Raw genomic sequence first — 22,933 nt, 5'->3', positions numbered from 1 at the left:
TAAGATGTACCAACCCTCCGACTTATCTATACTATTATTTAAGGAGCTTCTCCTATTTGGATTCCTTATTTTTTAGTTCAATAATGTCCATACACTTCTATATTTAAGTAGAGACAAAATTAATGCTATGTTTGGAAGTTTAGAGAGGGAGGAGAGTAGAGGGGAGGAGAGTAGAGGGGAATGGTTATCCTCTATCTTGTTTGAGTGTTTTTAAAATTAGTAAGGAGGAAGGGAGTAATTAGTCCTTCCTCTTGTTTGGATGATTTAAAAATTAGGATAGAGAAGAAATAAAATGATTTAAATAGACAAATTTACCCCTATTTGAAAATGGACTTGTAACATTAGTCTATGATTAATTTATTAGTTTTGTAAAGTTTTAAACCTAATTATCATTCGTCCAAATCTTAGAATATAAACACGAAACCACAATTTTCAACAACTATTGCAGTTTATACATACAACCACAATTTTCAACAACTATTGCAGTTTATACATACAAACGCGTATCTAAAAATTTTATTATTACAAATCATACCAAAAACAAAATTGCTAATTAAAAAAATACAAGAGAAATTGCAAAATTTGATTTTTTTTTTTTTTTAAGTACTAACATATTACGAAAAATCATCAACCAAATTAGCCTACTGTATCTAAAATTCAATAATTAACATATTAATTTCCTGAACAAAACGCACATAGCAAGCCAAAGTTGATTTTTCGTAATTCCAAAAAAAAAAAAAATTCTTAGTGCATTGTTTGATTGTCGAGAAAGAAAGAAGAGAAAAGAAATGATAGAGAATTTGACAGACCTTGCCGAGAGTGTGAGCGAGAGCGGAGCCGGCGATGCCAGCACCGACGATGATAACGTTGGCGTCGGCAGCGTTAGTGGATTTACATTCTCCGTTGGCGGCCGCCACTGCTGCGGCAACGCAATTCACCGCCTCTCCAACGACCTTTTTCTTCGCGGCGATGAAACTATGAATCGCAACGACGAGCGTGAAAATTGAGACGACAATCACTCCCAACGCATACTGATCCAAAGCCACCGCCACCGATGAATGTCCGAGCCCAAGCAAATGCCCAATCTTGTGCATAGCCACAGACTCGAGATCGATCGCTGCGAGCGACATGGACCTAGTGATGTCGTCGTCGACAACCCACGACTTGGCGACGTCTAAATAGTGAGATTATTTTCTTTTTTTTTCATTCACCTTAAATTTTCTCAAGAAACAAACAAAGATTATTTATATAATTAGTTTGTAATTTTGTTAATTTAAAAAGGATAAACTGGGAATTCATATGGTCAATAATTTATCTACTCTACTCTCCCTTCAAATCTCTCCAATTTGAGGGAATTAAAAATGAGGGGTTAGAGATAATTAAAACCCCTCTAAACCCCTCCAAACCCCTCCTACTCTTTCCTTAAAAAACTACCAAACAAAGTAATTGAATTACTCTCCTTCCCTTTACTCTACTTCCCCTCCTTTTTTAAACTTCCAAACAAGCCATAAAAGACAATCTGATAAAAATGCAACTCTAACTCCCACTAAAATATTGCCTAAAAAATAGGACCACTCTCCAAATAATTTTTAAATTAATTTATTCACTTATAAATTAGATTTTCAAAGGCTCAACAACAACAACTGTTGCTTCAGTCGTGCCAAAGCTTTTGGAACTTGCCAGTGATGCAGAAAATAATGCATTATTGCCTTGGTGGAATGCTTCAGGAGATGTATATACTTGGTTTTTTTTTTTTTTTTTTTTTTTCAATTATCCAATCATGCATGTTTTAGAACTATACTTCTGCTTTATTACATAATTGCAATGTATAACAAATCCCAAATTAAATAAAAAATAGACAATCAAAATGTATTTTGAAATTTGTATCCACCCCAACTCACTAGGCCGTGACAAAGATGATGATAGTTCATCGTGTTTTGTAGCCCATTCCAACTGTTTTCCAAGTAAGATTTGTCATTAACCTATAATTGAAATATTGTGCCATTCACATATGCTGCGTAAGCGAAACAAGCAGATTTCAGTCCAATAGTCCTAATTTTGGAATTTTTATTTGAAACTTTTACATATGAAAACTTTGATGGCCATGGTGTATATGGGTTTTGTTTTTTTTTTTTTAGGGGTTTTGTTTAATGAGAGTAGAATTTGATGGATAAATTTTGCCAATTGGAAATGGATAAACTTGCGGTAACTTATCAGAAAATATTCCATAAAAAAAAAAATAATAATAATAATAATAAAATTATCCGAAAATTTTAGAGTATTAGTTTTCTATTTTGGCCAAAAAGGTGGGTTAAAAATTTAAAACGTGGCTTAATCTTAAGGTAGTGGCTGGGGTTGTGTTTTAGTAATTAGAGGAAGAGGTTTTTCAAAAAAACAGATAACTGTATAACTGCGGGGTTAGTGGGAGACAGTTTTTTTAACTTTTTTTTTTTTTTTTTACTAAAGTTAATAATTTATATTCATTATAATTTAGGATTGTTACATTTTCTAATTATAAAATACATAGGAGTGTGATGAGCGTTATGCTTTTGTGGATAAAGTTGGGTTTTTTGAAGTAATAATTGACGTTGTAGAGTGTTCCTATTTTCTAAGTCTTCTATTAAAACTAGCCTCTAAGCATGTACTCAAATACTCTTCTATTTTTTTAGAAAAAAGTCAATAATTTGCATCCATTATAATTTGGGATTATTACATTTTTCAATCACAAAAAAACCTAGGGGTGTGATGAGTATTATGCATTTGCAGGTGAAATAATTTTTCATCACACCTCTAGGTTTTTTTGTGATTGAAAAATGTGGTAATCTTTGAGCACGCGTGTGAGTGCGTGCTCAGAGACTAGTCTAATATATACAAATATGGGAAATGTTGACCAGTGCTTGTTAAGGTGCAAAAAAAACTTAAAAAAAATGTTAGAAAAAAGTCAAAAAGGACATCAAACGGTACTTATAAAGCCAAAAAATAAGATAAAGCTATAAAAAAGGCAGAAAATTTTCAAAAAAGTTGTAATTTGTGTGTGTGTGTGTGAATTGTATGTTATTATATTTTTATATATAAGGATTAAAAAAAAAAAAAAAAAAGGATATTGGAGACCATTTATGGCTTTTGAAATTTATTTCTTATGTTTGTATGTCATGATTTTGATGTTAGAATTCCTACCATATAAGAACTTGTATTTTTGGAATGTTAAAGACTTTTGGGAATCAGATAGTGTAATTTAATGTGGCATATTGTATATTTTCTAATGTTTATTTTTCCTCTTTCCTTTTCTATTTCCTTTTCTATTTGAGACAACAAGAATTATTTGAAGTAATACCCATTAAAAAGATAAACATAAAAGCTCTATTTTATGAATATAAATCTTTAGTCTCATTTTTTGTGTTGTTCTACTTTATGCTCTACCAATTATAACTTGTCATGTATTTGATTTTTTTTTTTCATTTTAAATTTTATTTATTTTACAAGAAAAGTCAAATGAATACATGACTAGTTGTGATTGGTAGAGTATAAAGTAAAACACAAAAAGTAGGACAAATGATTTTTTTTTATCCCTATTTTATTCATATTTTTCCATTTTCTAAAGAAATGTATATTGTACAAATTTGCCAACCTACACAACCCACCTAACGACAAAGATTTTCAACCAACCCACCAGTTTTAGGTAAGTTTTAGAGAATCATAGATCAGCTACGGGTTGGATTTTTTTCAACCTGCAATTAACAGTGAATTAAGAATATTGGACTCAACCTCGTATGACAACAATTATAATACAAGTTGCATACACTGGCTTCTAAATTTCAAAATTACTTCAGTATTCTAATAATGGGGGTAAAAATCTCTAATAAATTAAGTGGTGATAGGGAAGTATAAGCTTAAAGTGCCCTTACCAAAGATTTTCAGACACTGTTTAGCCGTTCGGATGTTCTTAAACGGTAAAAATTGCAATCCAGCCCAAATTATGAAGAGCCTAAAAATAGAGATTTTCTATTAACTTTGTGAAACTGTATGTATTTATAAAGCAAGCGATTTGATTTTGGGATAGCAAAAAATTGTTTTCTTCATCCATAAGGCATTTAGATTTCCTTAACTTGTTATGGACTGGGCTCTTACTCAAACTGCCTTGCGAACGGAGCCAGCTCCAGCTCCATAATTAGTTGTCCAACAAATTAAGATCCCGTAGAGTTTTTACTCTACCATAGGATTCTTAAAGTCCTATCTATTTTCCTCTCAAAAAAGGTCCTATCTATTTATTTAGATTTTACTGCATCAGCATTTAAAAAATAATAATAATAGTTGATAACTCACTTTTTTGGTATCCATTTAAATTAGTGATGATGTAACAAAATTCAATCCACTAATTTTAAAATTGTTAAGATTATCATAGGAACTCTATCCGTATATATTAAGAACTCTTGAGGATCTTAATCCGTTGTCCAACAAACCCTACCCTTTAGTTGTTATTTATTTGAATGGAAATTGTCTCTTTTTTTCCCCTTTCTTTTGGATAAAAAAGTTGCAGTGCCATAACCACCTCGGTCATGTCCACGCGCACATACAGAGGAAATGAGATTGGGCAATCACTACAAAATTTCATCAGCTTGGAGGCCATCACGGTGTAAGAAACCAACTCAAATTCCATGTTTCCAAGAACTAGTGCCTTCTTTCTACACTAATTTATTTAATCTAACATAGTCACGGCCATTCGAATGAAATGCTACAGCAGGGAAACCACAAATGAAACTAATAAAACATAATTCAATTTCATCAGTTCATGGGGCCGTCTAAAACTGATCTGAGAAATGCACATAGGGAACTAAATTAGCCAATGCTTGAATTAATATAATTTAGTGTTTTGAACAGATCTAACAAGGCCAAAATTAGTTCCAAACTAAACCTCCATGCCTTGATCTCCTAAAATTAAATTCCTTCCCTGAAAATTGATTAACCGACCATTAAGGATTGGTTCAAACTGATCCCTGCTCAAAAGGGACACGTACAAAGAGTCGGCCATGCAGGCTAACAACAGCAGATGTCTGAAGTGGATCAATTCTCCCAGGTAAGCTAACCACCTGAAAACCACACCACAATAAAGTGTTTTAAAATAATATACATACTGGAGGAAATAAATTAATCGGTCCTAAACATACCTAGATCAAATACTCATGCACACTGAATAAAATTCATAAATGCTTGGAAATAAACTCAAAGTAAGTTTTAATTGATTAGTCATATTTGGCCAAGACAGGCAGGATTATTCTTCCAAGTTTAATGCATAAACCTTCCTACATATTGGTGAGTGAGTTTTACATGTTTATAATTTAAAAAATATATATAAATATATTGGGGAGGGTGGGGGAGAGAGAAACAAGGTGGGAATTGGGAGACAAGATCAGCTCTACAAAAAGTCGGGTGTAGAGAAAGAGAGGGAAACTAGACAAACTGGGCATGATGGCTGTAATTTGGAGGTGGTTTAGGAGAGGATCCCCTTTCACATCTTGGATTTCCTCTCCAAGTCTTGAGAACCAAAGAAAAACAAAACACCAAAGAAGAAAAATGCACACAAGAATGCAAAGGAGTAATAGCTAAAAGAAAGGAAAAAAAAATGAAAAGGAATATACAAGAATGGAGAGGATAGCAGGTGGATACAGCACAAAACTTTGAAAGAAACAGGAAAAAAACAAGGGTCCGGTTAATGTGTGCCCTTAGGGCACACATTAAACCATCTATTTTTGGAAACATTTTCTCGAAAATTGAAAAAGCTATCAATACTTTTTCAATTTCCAAGAAAAACTTTTCCAAAAATGAAAAATAATGTGTGCCCTTAGGAGGCACACATTAACAAAATCCAAAAAACAATAAGTAAAAAGATAACACCAAGGAGTCAACACCAAACAAAAGAAAAGGGATAAAAACCTAGGAGTCGAACACCTGATAAATTATAAAGTAAATGGGAGGACGTTCACATGGTTCTCCCAACCAGTAAAATGAAGCTATTCCTGATCAACTTCTAATTTCAACGAGTCCACAGTCACCGAATACACAATCTTTTACTTGTATTGGTTAGGAGGATCACATGTATGATCCAACACCTGGGTTGCTTGGATTCAACACCAAGACATTGGGAAATTCCAACACAATTTTATTCATCAAATCAAGCATAATAATATTAGCTTTTAATGCCAAGAGTCTGAATCTCAACTGGCACAGCACTTCTTGGTGTTTCCAATATAGACATCTAGGATTCAAATCCTCCCTCCCCCAACTATTAAATTATTAAAAAAAAACAATATTGATCTTCAAATAGGATTCCCCAACTACATACCAACTTTTGAACCAAGCAAGGAAAGGAAATTAGTCCTAAACCAAGTAGGAAAGCAAATAATTCTCCGACCAATTACATAAATGCAAATAAAAATAAAATCATAGAAATTAAAATAATGTCTAATAAATCAATCAGTGCATGTCTTGCCGCATAAATTCCTCTTACATTCTCCGTTCCCAAAACGGATTCTATCAAATATTTCACATTTTCTACATCCAGTGTCAGCAACAGCAGGTAGAACAAAAAGTGGAGTTCCTTTGGTCAATGTCAAAGAAATACCTTTTTAAAGGGTGTAATGCCCAAGGATTATCAAGCTGCTCCGGTTGACCAGTTATAACCAAACGTCCTGCTGGATCTGATTGAACTCGAACCTGCATGCACCAAAAAACAAGACTGACCATAAGTACAAGAGAGTGAGTAGTACATGTGATAACATGATACAAATAAGGGATATAGGATTCTGAAATAGAAAGGAACAAAATAGATTTGGAGTATGGAAAATGATGAACCAACAGATTTGGACATTTATCATGCTGCACTACCAGATCTATAGATTAGAATTTAAAGCATGACTATTGGTTCTCACAAATTTGACAATGCAAAAACCTTGGTATTTTTAGAATGCAGGAATTCAGACCTCATACTTCAACACACACTAAACATAATGATATATTCACAAATATCATATGGAAATGTCCAAGACTAAAAAAAATAATAAAAAAGAGTTACTGTATTATGAGTATTACAATTCAACTGAATCTAACACATTTTCATAAAGAAAAGTATATAGTGATCCCATCACCATAAATATATAATACCAACCAATCTAACATGTTTCTTTCTTTAGAAATGAAGATGCATAGACTGAAAATAAAGGCAGTAAGTAACACCATTAATAATGATATCATCATATCAACAAAGTGCGCATGCAAATCCAGTCACATGTGATAAGTGATGGGTACCTCTGATTTTTATACTATGTGTGAAAGTTCATAAACAAATGGAATGGAAATGAATGGGGATTTGTTTTCTCTTTTCTGGTATGCTTGGGAGTTAAGAAAAGAAAGAAAGAAAATCAAATAAATATATACTTTTACTATTATGCCCATTATATTTTATTTGTGTTCTAAAGAAACCGGGGGGGGGGGGGGGGGGGGCGGCGGCAGGGCGGAATACATGATTTCTCCTCAATTAATGAGGAGAACGGATCATTCCACCCACTTTTAGGCAACGAACATATAAGTGAATGGAATGGGCATTCTCTCATAGCAAGTCCATTACTTCCCACAAAATTCTATAATAAATGGAAAATTCCTTAAAATCCATCCCCCAAACCCCACAAAAAAAAAAAAAAAAACTGTTGTATGATTTTTTATTTAAATATATACTGATAAGATTAGTACCAAACACAATGGATCACACAGTGTCAATATCAATGGTCTTATTTACTGATGTATGATTGTAATGGGGTCATCCAAAATATCCAAACAACTTCAAAATCTGTATCTGCCTTATATAAAATTAAATATGTGAATACCAGTGGCAACAACAGGCCATTTGTCAAGTATATTATAAACAAATAAATAAAGCACCAAATAGAGGATAAGACAGAGGATATCACTAAAGAATGCTTACCTCTTCACGTAGTAGCCCAGGGACTAGTGCATATACCTCAAAGCAATCTTTCTGAGCAGAGATACAGTGGAAGTAGTCAGGATCCCAACATAATATACCCAGCAATTTTATCATTTTTAGTAGCACTAATATTACAAAAGATAAAGCAACACACTTACAGTTTCCCGCACATTAATCTTCACCCAATCAGCTGGGGGTCCAACGTCAACAACTGTCGTGATCAGTCTACCAAATGAAAACCATTAGCCTTGATTTAATTAGGTTACACCAAAGGAGATTACTATGAAACATTATTGTGTATGCTTTGTTTTTTTTTTTTTTTTGGGGGGGGGGGGGGGGGGGGGTGGGGCCGCTGTTACATATTCACTTGAGCCTTGAGTAGCATACATAGTTGCATATTGACCCCCCACCCCACCCCCTCTCATGACACAAGGATAGCAGTGAACTTAATGAATTTAACACATTATGGCCCTTATATGAGGTAAAAGAGCTCTGAGATCGTTCTTAAAGACTTAGAGCCCAACACACAAAAGCTACTTTTCCTTGTATTCTAATTTATTTTTTGAGGCCTTAAAATACACAAAAAAAGATCCTTGACTGATTTTATGCATCAAATCAATTCAGTGCTTAGCATTCACATTCCATAGAGGAATTTTTTTCACCAGTGAGGTACCTCTAACTTCATGTGTAACAACAAAAAAGATATGCAATGAACGCTTATACATGATTTTTTTGTAATGGAAGCACATAAGATGATTCAAGACACCATAAGAAGAAAAATCAGTTGCTACAAAGAAATCATATTACTAAATGATTAAAAGTAAACAACTGTCAACACCCTCAAATAAACTGTCCAAATTACATACAATCTAGAAATAGGGGAAACCAACTTTTTAAAGAAGGAAAAGAAAAAATTCAGAGACTTAACTGCTTATCTGCTTCAACAATTGCAGCTTTCTCAGCATGCTCCAGACCAGTCGGTGTCTTGTGTTTGAGTGAACCTGGCTCATAAGAACAATACAAATGGAGAATACAGTTTAGCATAAAATAAATGTTGACAAGAAAGATCTGTTTTAGTAGGGACTATGGAGCATACCGATACTTTTGAGATTCTTTTCACGCTTTAGTGTAGAATTTAAGTTCTTGTCCTGTCCAGAGAAATAAAAAAATAAAAAACCACCATTGTACTGCATTGGATAATGCACAAATTTGCTACAAGTACAAAAAATAAAAAATTTAACAATAATAACAAGCTAGGCTTTAAAGTTTTTAACAGACCTTAATAATAGGCTCAGCAACCTCACCATATCCAAGAAGACGCTGTGAGTGCCAACCTTGCATTGCACGAGCTGCAGCATCCCGTCGTGCCCTACCTGATCCGGGAGGTTGGTAGCCACCTCCCTGAAGAAACTCAGAGAGTTAAATTTATGAAGAAAGAGGAATTGGTTAAATAAAAATTTTCCAGTGGGAAAACCAACACATATACATACATAGACATGCATGGGACCAAGAGTGAGGAATATAAGTTTTTTTAACTAAAAAATCTAGTTAAATAGGTTCTAGGTCAGATCCCCACTATAAAAGTTAGCTAGTAGAATACCTTCACTCTTCTTTTTAAGGACTATAAGTTTGTCAAGGACTTTTATAATTTTCTCAAAACCATGCATTCTATATTGGTGTAAGCAATCATCATTTTATGCTTATTGACTTCCTAATAAACAGGGAAGAACTAGTGCTACATGCACTCAATCCATACACTGGCACACGCCAGTGCCATATCTACCACCTAGCAAAGTAAACATAACATGTTGCAGTGCTGATGGGCTCTAAAAGAGATAAACCTCTTTTTCAACATAGGGATTTTTCTTTCTTTCTTTCTTTTTTTTTTTTTTTGGGGGGGGGGGGGGGAAGCATTAGTTGCATGACTTGTGTCTAAGAGTCTGGGGACCCAAAAACAAAATTCAAATACAGAGAAACTAAATTCTACCTCCTTTTCAACTCTTGCAGATGGAGGGAGGGATCCAGCGAGTTGAAGCTCACCAGTTTGCCTCTTATTCTTTTCATATTCCAAAAGTGCCTGCACAAAATGAAAATAATGAGGGAAAAAAAAGACAGGATCAAATCATGCAAATTGTTTCAAAGATAGCTACTTGATATGATGACTGAGACACACTTTGTAAAATATAGAGCTAAGAAATAGACTGTAATGATAATGGTTTCATTTTCATTGCTGTCCAAATTCCCTGTGACAACATAACTTTTAATCCATTCAAGCTTGATGCAATGCCTATATGATTTAGAGAATAAATGAATTTAAGAAGGTAAATATGAGAGTTAGTTCATACTAATTAGCAAGAATACCCACATTCAACCCCTGAAAGAAAGGGAGAGAGAAAATCGCAAACATTAGGTGCAATTTCATTCATTCATTGACAAAATGCTACTATTTAAACTTCAGCAAATCTTAAAATAATATAACATAATTTTGCCCTAGCAAAGACGAAATGACAACCGCTAATTCAGATTTAACCTAATGGTTTGAAATCTGTCCTAGATTATTCACGACTAATTAAAGTGGCGTAACTTTTTATTGGTCACATGGCTCACACAAACTTCACATGAAGACACAAAACAACCACTAAGGTGGCGTTTAGTACGGGAGAATCCACATTACTCCTGACATCTAGATACTTAGGAATGTGATGCCTTGCAATATGGATGCCTAGGAATGTAACTATTCCTATGTTTGGTTTAATTGGAAATCTAATAAGATTCCTAAGAATGTGAAATTATAATGTTTGGTTTATTCCTAAGAATCTTAACTGAATTATTTATTTTTCCCATTCTATTCTTAGATTTGTAAATCAATATAAGCCTTTTTTTTTTTTTGAAGAATAATCTTCCTCTAAATAAATAATGAAAAAAATATATATAAACTATAAATTATGACAAATTCATTAAAACTATAGTCTAAAAGAAAAAAAGATGAATATATCAACAGAGTTGTCTATCCAATTGTTTTGGCAAGAAGAGATAAAGACAAAAGAAAAGATATTGATGATTTGTTTTATCTCAATTGCTTAAATGATAAAGGAAAAATGGTTAAATTGTCAATTTATAAAAAATACAATTTCTTTTAAGCTTGGGAATCTGGATACCCACCTGCTTTAAAGGAAATCCACATTCCTACTGAAAGGGGGTTAAAGAGGGAATCCAGATTCCCCTGACATCTAATTCCCTAGCGTGATTTGCAACCAAATATGGGAATCTTTAAACATTCTTGGGAATCCTAAAACATTACCCCATAACAAACACCACACAAAAGAAGCCAAGATTGATCACACTAGCTAACTTATGGACTTCTGGGCTTCCTTTAGATGCTCAACCTAGGAAGCACCTGCATGGATACAGGCATAGGTAAGGTATGGCGACACAGAAATCTTTGGAAAAAGGACACAAGTACAGTGGGGATACATATATTTATTAATTAATTTTATACCCTATTAAATGTTATCATGTGAAAGGAAAACAAAACAAAGAAAGTAAAAAGAAATAGGTTAAAATGCAAAACTCACCCTCTAAGTTTCACCACTTATTATTATTAATTTCTTAATTTTAAAAATTTTAAAATAAAAAAATAAAATAAAATAAAAAATTTAAAATAACTAAACAATGTCGTCCCTACCGCTCATATGAAGAACACAAAATAGAAACCCCAACACCAAAATCCCCAGCCTAACCCTTTATCTGCAAGGGAGAAAAAGGGAGAAGGAGACCGAGAGACTAAGAGGGAGAGACAGATCAAGATGTGGAGGAGATCGGCATGAGAGAGTGAGACTGAGAGAAGGAGAGAGATGGAGAGAGAGGAAACTGATTTTGGGTGTTAGGGATGCTCTCAAAACCCAGCATTCGATGCTCTCAAAACCCAGCATTCCAGGTTAGGATTTTTACTGCTTTTTTCCCCCTCTCCTCGCCATGTCCAATTATTTTAAATAAAATAAAATAAAAATGGAAGGACACACGTGCAGCCATGTCCCAGGCGTACGTCGTGTCCCGTAGGTGTACAACACGGGCACGACAAGCAAATTTCTGTGTCCGTGCTTTCTAGTGCTCAGCGTGCTTTATATCAACATTTCACTACAAGAAGATTTCCATACTCAATTAAATATCAACTTTATTCAAACATCTACACCATTTTCAAACTGTGTTTGAGAGAGAGAGAGAGAAATAAAACTAAAATCATAAATGAGAATTTCCAACATAAATACCTAAACCATTACAAACTCCTATATTAGATTTCCCCTAGCCTAAAAAAATTCAAAAGTGCAGTCATCACTGTGATGATGGTCTATCCGCCAAGTCATGCATTGCCAAAAGAAAGATGCATAATTGATTATGATTTAACTCAACAGACATTACCTTCTCATAAAAAATGCGGAATGTCCAAGAGACTGTTGTACAGGTCCTGAAAGAGAAGGATAAGTTCATGGAAAGAATTATGGGAAAATATTACCTTTTGTAAAGCTAACAAACCCAAACATATAAAGAACAGCTACAGCAAAACAATTAAACTACCATATATGAAAGCCATGCGATTTGTAAATGATTTATTAGAAAACAATTGTCCAAGCCATTCCTTACTTGGGGGGATGGAAAGACTCTCCTACTTGCCGCCACAACTTGGATGCAGTCACCTACAGATACCCACAAAGTGAAAGAAGCTTTGTTAAATTATGATAGCGTAACTTATTATTCTAGTATTAAAACATTTAATCACAAAACAATTAGTATGAGAGTTGCATCAAAGCTTCAAATTTCATTCATCAAATTTATAATATTTGAACTCAAACCAGGGTTCAGCCAAGTTTTGAACATTCATAGAGGCCACAGTAACTAAAATAAAAGAACTTAGGTGAGGACTGGGATGCATCATTTGTTAATGATATGTAACACTGTACAAATTACATAAAAATAAAATAAAATAAAACATAACAAAACAAACGTTCACGTATACTAGAGATACCCATAAGCATGTACGCTGATAGGAATTTACCTAATAGCAACAGCAATCAAGTCTTAGTCCCAAAAATTTTGGAGTCGGCTATGGATCCTCAACAAATAAGTCAGGGTCAACAACGTGTATTCTTTTTCTACCATTCTATTCTATTCGAAATCATACTTTCTATTATTTTCTTAATTGACATGTCCTTTTTACTACTTTTACAAAAGTGATTTTCTGTCTTCCTCTACCTTTTTTTCGTTCTCTAAACTTGAATTAACTCACTCTTTCTCAACACTACATTAATAGCTCATCTCTAAACATGACCAAACTAACAAAATTACTCATTTTTGTAAAACCCAATAAAATCTCATAAGAGGATGTTTGGCATATCATAGAACCTAGCCAACAAGAAAAAAATTTGACCAATTGAAATTAGTTTTCAGTTTGGGAACACTTTAGTTTCAAAAAAATTTAGACCAGATGTATTCCCATGAAAAACTAGTTTTAAATTTGGTTTTTTCAAATACACATTCCCTCTAAAAATTGAGTTTTTAAATTTTGGTGTTTTCACATGCATATTTAAAAGGGGCGCACACACACTAGTTTTAGTTAGTTTGGAACTTTCACATACACAATCCCACTAAAATTAGTTCCAAGCTAAGTCTTGACAAACAGAATACATACTCACACACATAGATATATATACACACACACACACTTCGATTGAAATTGTTTTATCTTTGCTTCATTGCTTATATCAATATTGAACCAGTTTTGTGATTTGCCAAACACCCCAAAATCTTTACTTAATAGGATTTCAACTTGAGCTCAAAATTTCACAAAACGAAAAATAAGAGCAATCGCACCAGTCAATGCAAAATAGAAAAAGTTGCAAATTTTACACATTTTTTATCAAAAACTACCCACATCAGTCTGTCTAAAACACTATTTATATGCAAAATTGTCACAGTAACCGCGCATATATGCACAGTTACTGTAACTTTCTATATGATTTTTTTTTCTCTCTCCTCTCCCTTGCCTTGTCAAACTCTCTCTCACCCCCTCTTCAATGCCAACAAGAAGAAGAAGAAGAAGCCGACCACCAACATCCATCCACCATCACAACTAACCAACCACCACCACCACAACCAACCCATTACAACATCAATTTAATCCAAACACAATCAACCCAAAATTAATGAAAATCATCACAAACCCAACTTAAAATCAACTCAAAGCAAAATCAACTCAAAATAAAACACAACAGAAAACCCATTTGGCAAAATACAAATCAACCCTTGCCAAATCAACCCAAAACCCAAGCTTGCTGCTACCATGAGAGAGAGAGTGTGAGTGTATTGAGCCATGTAGGCTTGGTAGAGAGATTTTTTTTCAGATTTGAAGAGAGCACCAATTTGATAGAGAAAGAAAGGGAGAGAGAATTTTTTTAGAAATGAAAAGGGAGAAGAAGAAAGAAAGAGTAGCAAAAGAAAAAGAAAAAGAAGAAGAAGAAAGAAAGAAGATGCTGAAGAAGAAAAATCGTAGAAGAAGAAGGAGAAAAAGAAAGAGAGAGAGTGTTCAGAGAAGTGATGTGTGGTAAGGTGGTGGGGCCGTGTATGGGTAAGGGAAATAATATAAAAAATGTGAAAAAGTATTATTTTAATAAAAGAGAGTGTATTATAGATAATCTAATGCGGGTGTTTTTGCAAATTGATTGTGTAAAATAGAAAAAGTTTTTATTGTAAAATAGAAGGAAACTTTACACCTACTGATGCAGTTGCTCTAAGACTCAATTCCATAATCATCAATGTTAATGAAATATATATAGCAAAAGGAAAAGGCAAATATAAATTATATATTCTTAGATATTTGCAAATGGAAAGAGATAGAGAAAAAAAATTCATACTTGTTTCACACAAGTGAGGCCAGCAATATATTGCACGAGCAAGGTTTTGTTACTACAAGTGGGTGCTACAATTTAAAAAGGACAAAACTAATGTGTCCAAATCATTCAAAAACCAAAGAAATCGTTCCCAAGTTTGCCTCATTTAAATTAGAAAGAGCTTGGATTTTCTAATCACAAATCAGTCAATCTGTTGAGCAGTCTAGCACAAACCATTGGAGATATAAATATGCACCTCCATATGTAACCCAAAATGTCTTTTAGATGTAAATGTAGGTTAATAGCTCTATAGCCTCATCATATGCAAACCTTCATTAATTTTTTTTGATAAGTAATAAAGATTCATTGATATCAAAAATAGAGAGACACCCAAGTACACAGGGAGTATGCAGGGGTGAACAAATCAAAAACGAACATTACAAAAATCAAGTAAATCCAAAATAGAAGAAAAATTATGGTTTCTCCACACAGAGAACCAATCAAGTAAGGTTCTAAAAAAAAGAAGCTTGAGATTAGGCATGGAACACTCCTTGTCTTCAAAACACCTACTATTTCTCTCCTTCCAAATACACCACATCAAACAATGAGGAACAACCATCCATACATCTCCATTACGATGGCAACCAAAATGACCTTGCCAGCAAGCCAAAAGCCCAACAACAGAGAATGGCATAACCCAACAAACTCCAAATAAACCAAAGACCATATCCCACAACTCCAAACCATATCCCACAAACTCCAAAGCAAACCTTCATTAATTATTAAATTACTATAGTAATTATGCTCAAAAGGCATCTTCTTCCCTTGTAAGAGCAAGGTAGGTGAGGTTGCGAGTTCATGACCCACAAGGTTCATGACCCACATTAATATCTCATAGCCCCGATGTCTTAAACCAAGATATTCTCACCAATATGATCACATTCATATGATCAGTTTGAATTCTCAAAAACATGGTGATATGCCAAAACAGGTGCCAAAACAGGTGACACCAGTTACTTGATCTACATTGGAAACATTACCAGTTACCATCAAAAGTAAAAAAGGTAAAACTGACACCTCAAAATGTAAGAGTTGGAATTCAATGATTGGGAGTTGGCGGCTTCTTACTCGTTTCTTCATTTCATCCAAACCCGAATTCCTGGGGTGGAGGGTATAACAGACTTTGTTGGGATCTTAATGGCAATGGAAAGTTTGATACTCGGTCCTTTTATCATAAAATTCATAATGCAGCTCCTTCCACTTTCCCTTGGAAGGGAATTTAGAAAGTTAAGGTTCCTAAAAGGGTGGCTTTTTTTATGTGGACAGCAACCCATGGTCAAATTCTAACTTTGGATAATCTTATGCTTTGTGGTCGCCCTTTGGCGAACCGTTGTTGTTTGTGCTATAACAATGCGGAATCAGTGGATCACCTGTTACTTTTTTGTCCGATAGCTCATTCTTTGTGGATGTATATGATTCGGTTGTTTGGGATCGAATGGGTCGTGCCAGGTTCAGTTGTGGACTTATTATTTTTCTAGTATCATTAGCTTGGGAAGCATAGCTCTGATATTTGGGATTTGGTTTCAAGTTGTTTAATGTGGACTATTTGGACTGAACAGAATAGGCGGTCTTTTGAGGATGAAGGGAAAACTGTGGTTCAGTTATTAGAGAATTGCCAACGGACCCTCTTTGATTGGTCTCGATGTTGGGGTTATTCGGATTGTTCTACCCTTTTGGATTTTCTTTCATCTATTAGAATAGATTAGGGGCTGCTTCTGTCTTTTTGTTTCTTCTTTTCCTTTGTTCACTACCGTGAACTCTTTGTGTTTCTCTTTCTATTCTTTTATCAATAATATTCTACTCTTACTTATCAAAAAAAGGAGTACTGATCAAGCAAATGTAGACATTCCTGCTTTCTGCTTTTGATTTGATAATCTCTAATAACTACTTCACTTCAGTATTTGTTTCTCTACACAAGATAAATCAGTTATATTTTGAATAAGAATTTAATCCAGTTGTTTGAATCTTAAATAATAAATACTAAACGATACACAAACTACAAATTGTTTTAGAATTCATCTGAATTTGCACTAGTTACAGGTTAGGTCCAAACTACCACTATCCTCTTTTTTATCATTATCCTCATAGAAAAACATTCCTCCCACTAAGCACTCAAGCAGCATAACAGACCTACTCAGCAAACCTGCACCAGAACTCAATGGCGCGCTAGGCTGTGTGGGCAATAAATCCATAGTCGTCCTTACCATATTCCCTGGCCTCCCAGTTAGCAGGGACTCATCATCTGCCATCAAAAACCCCCTTAAACACTTTCACTCAAAAATCCCTTCTTGATCTTATTGCTCAACATCTACGAAAAGTAAGAACAAGCCTAAAATAGTTATTCAACATTGCACCCATTTGATCTGAATACCAAAGTCCACCAAAAATAGATATGGACAAGCCAGAGCAACATGCTTTTGATTGTCTCTTCTACTGGCTTTTATAATATGACAATTTATTGAAGCATTGGAATAAATTTGAGAGAATAGGATTGCTAAAAATTTGTGGAATATGAAGAAATGGTAATAATGACTGAATTGGATCATTTCATATTAAGTTCCACACAATGCAAATTGACAAAATTTAATTTAATTTAATTTTTTCTCCAAACAAATGAACTGAAAAGCCAATTATTTCAACAAATTTGCATTAATTCAACATCCATTCAATCCTATCAATTTCTGGTCCCCAATGGAAGAAATAAAATCTGAAGTTTTTGACAAAAGGGAAGAGTAATTACTCTCTTTTTTCCTTGGCTTCTTTTTATATCTCTTAACAAGTCAATTACACAATTTTTTATAATCCTCTAAAGAGCTACCACATTGGCTGTATATGCTTGGTCAATTTTTTCACTAAGATTTAACATTTATCAGTTACCTAACGCATAGAGTTAGAAGCAATTAATTTTTCAAATATGCATTTGGATGCTAATTGCTTATTTGTTGTAACTACTATAGAAAAAGAGGAGTTTTTTTTTTTTTTTTTGGGACCCACCAAAATAAGCTCAAAATGCCCAAAACGCTGCCTTTTTCTTTTGCACTTGCCAGGCCATATATCAACTATGTAACCAGTTGAATCTATGCCTATCACACTGCATTCCAGCTTAAGTAGCAACAACAACATTTAATGTATCATTACTCCACATCCTAGATTGGTAGTGATTTGTACATAGCAAATGCATTTTTTTATGTATTATTAAATATATGCCTCATTTGCATTAAATCCGTTTCAATCTGTTTCATTATTAAGTTTATGCATTATTAAATATAGGCATCACTTGCATTAATCTGTTTGAATCGGTATCATTATTAAGTGGTTTTTCTGAAAATAACCAGAATACATCTATTTCGGAAAGCACTGCAATTTTACTTGCCATTGCCTGCTGAAGCTCAAAACAACAAACAGCAGCTGTACAAGAGCCTGAAATATATAAATGATTAATAACATAGGAAGATGAGTGCATACCAGCTCGTAGCCACCCAATCTAATAACAGCTCTCCATAACCTACAACCATAAAAAGCATGCATACAGCAAGTCTGTAATAAAAGTGACGCCAAACACAAAAATCCCAGATTCAAAACAATCATCATCGGAAACATACTTAAGGCAATTTAGTGGCTCTCCATAAAATTTAGGGGCTTTAAATTCCAAAGCATTCTCCCTATGGAAACGCTCCAGCTCCTTCATGAATGCAGCTTGATCCTGTGGCGTCCCCCATTCATCGGCCTCAGACATCTGCACATCAAGCACAAAAATACATAATATGCTCAAAGACTCAAAATTTACCACTACTCCAATCTGTTAATTTAACAATCAAATAAATTTGGGCATTGGGATTTCACTTGGGAGGAGTACCTCTACATCACTCAACCATAAGTTCTTATTCTGTGCCACTGGGGTCGAGTATTCCACAGCGGAAACAGGTGCAGCAGGCGCTTCAAGATGAATTTCAATGCGGCCATCAGTGCCATTGCTGCTTTTATTCTCTACCGGTTCCTTAACATCAGCAGCACCATTGCTTTTATTCTCTACAGGCTCCTTAACATCAGCGACGCCATTGCTTTTATTTTCCACTGGGTCCTTAACATCATCACTGTCAATTTTCTCATCCTCAGCCATAACCTCATCATCAGGAGCAGCATCAACCATAACCTGATCATCACTACTACCCAATTCAACACTCTTATTCTCCTCCTCCACCACCTCATTAGCCCCAACAACTTTATCCGGGTTCCCATTTTCGCTAGGGTTTTGATTTTCCTTAGAGACAGTAGAATCATCTTGCTGTGGCTCTTGCTGTTGAAGTTGAACTTCAACATTCGCATCCACAAGGTCGATATCAGAATCTTTGGCCATATTTTGATCCAACTTTTCGTTATCTTCCATTTCCCCTTATACGGTTTCTACAGTACGAAACTGAAAAAAAAAAATATATATATATATATATATATATTATATATTGCATTATAATTTAACTATAATAAAATACATTACTGTACCGTTGCTGGCAAAATAAAATAAACGCATAAATCAAGAAAACGACATTCATTGATCCACCAAATAAATAAAAAAACAAAGACTAAAGTATTTTTACAGTTCCGCCTTTTTTGATAAAAAGCCACCGAAAATTGAAACCCTAGTTCCCCGTTTGGTCTCTGATACAAAAAGGTGAAAAAGATAAATGCTTTTAACCAAAAAAAAAGGAAACAAGAGCCAATTTTTGAGTGCTTTGACTTCGTTTCCCTCTTTTTTTTTTTTTTCTCCATAGCCAAAACAGAGCTTCGAATGAGTTTTAAAAAGGCGATAAGAAAAAAAAAAAAAAAAAAAAAAAAAAAAAAAACGGTTATTAAAATTCTAAAGAAAAACGAGGGTGAAAATGAAAGCTTGCCTGTGCAGGGAGTGATTCTAAGGGCGCATCAGGAGAAAAACTTTTTTTCTCGAGAAAGAGGAAGACGAAGAAGCAAGCGCACCTTCCAGTTCAAACGGCGTCGTCTTAGGGTTTTGGCAGTTAAGAGAGAAATGCACGTATAGGGAGTGTGAAATGTGAAAGATGAGAGAGAGAGAGTACAGTAATAAAAGTGGGGTTTTGTAATTGTGAGGGAATTCTTATCTAGGAGAAGAATAGATAGAAAGTAACGTGTTCATGGCATGTACGGTACAGGTGGATTTTGAATTGCCGGTGTGTGGAGAGAGAGAGAGAGAGAGAGAGAGAGAGAGAGAGAGAGAATTTAAAAAGACGAATCGAGGCCGCAGAAACCCACGGCGGTCAGAGCGTGTTTCTGCTGCTTTTGGAGCTCAAAATTGCCTTTGACTCGACGCACTGATTAACACCTGTACTTTATTTAATTATAGACCGAAATGACCATTTTAATGCTCCTTTTACCATAACACTCACTGTATTATTACCCATTTGGAGTGTTTATATTGGAGGTCATATATGTACTCAAACCGAATATGGTATAGAGCGGCTCCGTGAGACCGTCCTCTCATCGGTGAGATCCACAATAAAGAATCCACAAGTTTTTATTGGGGTTTTTATGAAATTGTCTTATAAGATAAATTTTCAACAGGACTTTTAACTTATTGTGTTTAGGGGTTTATTTAAATACCGTTTATTATTGAAAATTGAAAACTAAAAATATTGTAACAAAATAATTTTTAAATATGTAAATAGTGCCGTAAGACCCAGTTTAAAAGAAAAATTTGTTGAAATCTGTACTTGTAGGTCCTGTGAATAGTGCACAAGACCCACAAAAAAAAACACAAACAAACGTTTGCTCTCCTTTTCAGTGCAATCCAAACCCAGCCTAGATGGAGGAATGTGAGAAAAGAAGATGATTGGAAGGAACTAAATGTTCTATCTATATATTTATGACGATGAGGCTTCGATTTTGTGCATTGGAGCATTGGACAGACCACGAGACTAACATGTAGCCAATTTTAAAGACGCATCATGTTTATATCATGTTTAGAGACATTCAGTGCTTCACTAAACTAAATAGAAGTCAAACCATGTTTATAATCTATGTGTATGTCCATGACTACATGGACAAAGTTTTTCAAAATATTCCTCCAACCCACTACGTGGCAGTTGGAGAGATTATTCATGTATACTTTTAGCATATGACATGTTTAACAGTTATGTAACTTATTTAAATTATTTAATAATTTCCCAGCAGAACCTTAACCCATCCCATTGTGTTTAGATGAAGGAATATAAGAAGAGAAGATTATTAGAGAAGATTTAAATGTTTCATCTATATATTTATGATGATGAAGCCTCGATTTAATGCACTAGGCATTGGACAAGCCATGAGGCTAACACGTGTTTAATTTTAGAGATATATTGTGTTTGTATCACGTCTAGTGCTTCACTAAACCAAACAGAAGCCAAACCCTATTTATAATCCATATGTATGTCCATATTTATATGGACAAAGTTTTTCAAAATATTCATCAAACTCACTACATGGCAATTGGAGAGATTATTCACGTATACTTTTAGCACATGACATGTTTAAAAGTTATGTAACTTATTTAAATTATTTAATAATTTCCCAGTAGAACCTTAACCCATTGTGTTTAGATGAAAGAATGCAAGAGGAGAAGATTATTAGAATGAACTAAATGTTTCATCTATATATTTATGACGATGAAGCCTCGATCTAATGCACTAGGCATTAGACAAGCCATGAGACTAACACATGTTTAATTTTAGAGACATATTGTGTTTGTATCACGTTTAGTGCTTCACTAAACCAAATAGAAGCCAAACCCTATTTATAATCCATATGTATGTCCATAGACAAAGTTTTTCAAAATATTCATCAAGCTCACTATGTGGCAATTGGAAAGATTATTTGTGTGTTCTTTTACCATATGACATGTTTAATAGTCATGTAACCTGTTTAAATTATTTAATCAACTCATTGCGATTTAATACACGTATATAGTCTTATAAATCGTTATATAATGAGTTAAAGAAAAATTCTCTAACATGGTTTGGGTGAAAACCTTATCATATAAATTTAAAACGTGTATTTTTAATGACATTTTATAATATTGTTGTGGGGGGAAAAGCCCAGCCTTACGTAGTGGGCCTAGAGCTCAATGTGAAGGTTATTGTATGTCCGAAGAGGCTAAAATTGTTGAGGGGTACTTTGCCCGAAAGAAGGATACTTGGGAGCGAAGAAGATCCGTTCGAAGAGAGTACCAGCGTTCCGAAGAGATCATTCTCCTCGGATGTAAAGATTCTTGGTCATATAAATATCTGGGGGGTTCGAATGAGTTTACTAATGACTTCAACAGTCTGGATAAGCTTTGGACACACCTGGAGATAAGAAGAATGGAGAAATATCTAAAAGGAAAAGCTGCCACCACCGTATTAAATGCACTGCAGCAACTTTTCTGGCCGCATTTATGTGGAGAAGACTCCTGAACAGTATAACTTCAGCTACCACCACTCACAAAAAGCTAAGAAAGATACATGACATGACATACACTCAAGTAAGGACATAGATAAAGAACAAGTGGATGATGGGAATGAGGGGGAAGGATGCTATATAAGGAAGAAGGGTTCCTGATAAAGGAGGAGGAAGAAGGGACGATAGAGAGAAAAGAGAGGCTTTACTATAGCTCTAGGAACTGTAATCACTGCTCAATTTATCATAAACCTCTTCGGACTACAATTCATTTCATTTTTACGGGTATCTTTCCGCTGGTTTATACTTGGAGGTTGTAACTAATCGTTGTTAATTCCATAACCAACCTAACTCTATCATCCACGCTCTACAAATTCATTGTTTTGGGCTTGGGCCACAAATCCTAACCCTACAATTGGCGCCATCTGTGGGAAGAGCTTGAGCAGGAGTGGAAGCAATAATTGATAATGGCTGAACCAAGGCAACAACCAGCAGAATCTGGGGCGTCCCAACACATAGACCCTTTTCTCAATTTGGAGCAGAGACAAGATCGTGAAGGCAGCGTGCATACTACGCACCCTGAGCGAAGTCA

General features: G+C 34.5%; 1 protein-coding gene across 1 annotated transcript; it reads right to left on the bottom strand.

The window, feature by feature from the left end:
• Window positions 1–4,753: 4,753 nt before the first annotated feature.
• On the bottom strand, window positions 4,754–20,256 carry LOC112029964 (AT-rich interactive domain-containing protein 5). The gene is given in 15 exon segments (XM_065772543.1): window positions 4,754–5,087; window positions 6,620–6,639; window positions 6,642–6,711; window positions 7,976–8,026; window positions 8,134–8,200; window positions 8,904–8,976; window positions 9,072–9,123; window positions 9,254–9,376; window positions 9,963–10,052; window positions 12,395–12,440; window positions 12,617–12,669; window positions 18,385–18,424; window positions 18,522–18,655; window positions 18,776–19,336; window positions 19,809–20,256. Coding segments are annotated over 14 exon segments (1,455 nt in total). The 5' UTR covers window positions 19,307–19,336; window positions 19,809–20,256; the 3' UTR covers window positions 4,754–4,982.
• Window positions 20,257–22,933: the final 2,677 nt, after the last annotated feature.

Source organism: Quercus suber, unplaced genomic scaffold (genome assembly GCF_002906115.3).
Source record: "Quercus suber isolate HL8 unplaced genomic scaffold, Cork oak 2.0 scaffold_60, whole genome shotgun sequence".
Classification (NCBI taxonomy): domain Eukaryota; kingdom Viridiplantae; phylum Streptophyta; class Magnoliopsida; order Fagales; family Fagaceae; genus Quercus; species Quercus suber.
The sequence above is the reverse complement of the archived record's forward strand: the minus strand, read 5'-3'. Positions and strand labels throughout refer to the sequence as shown.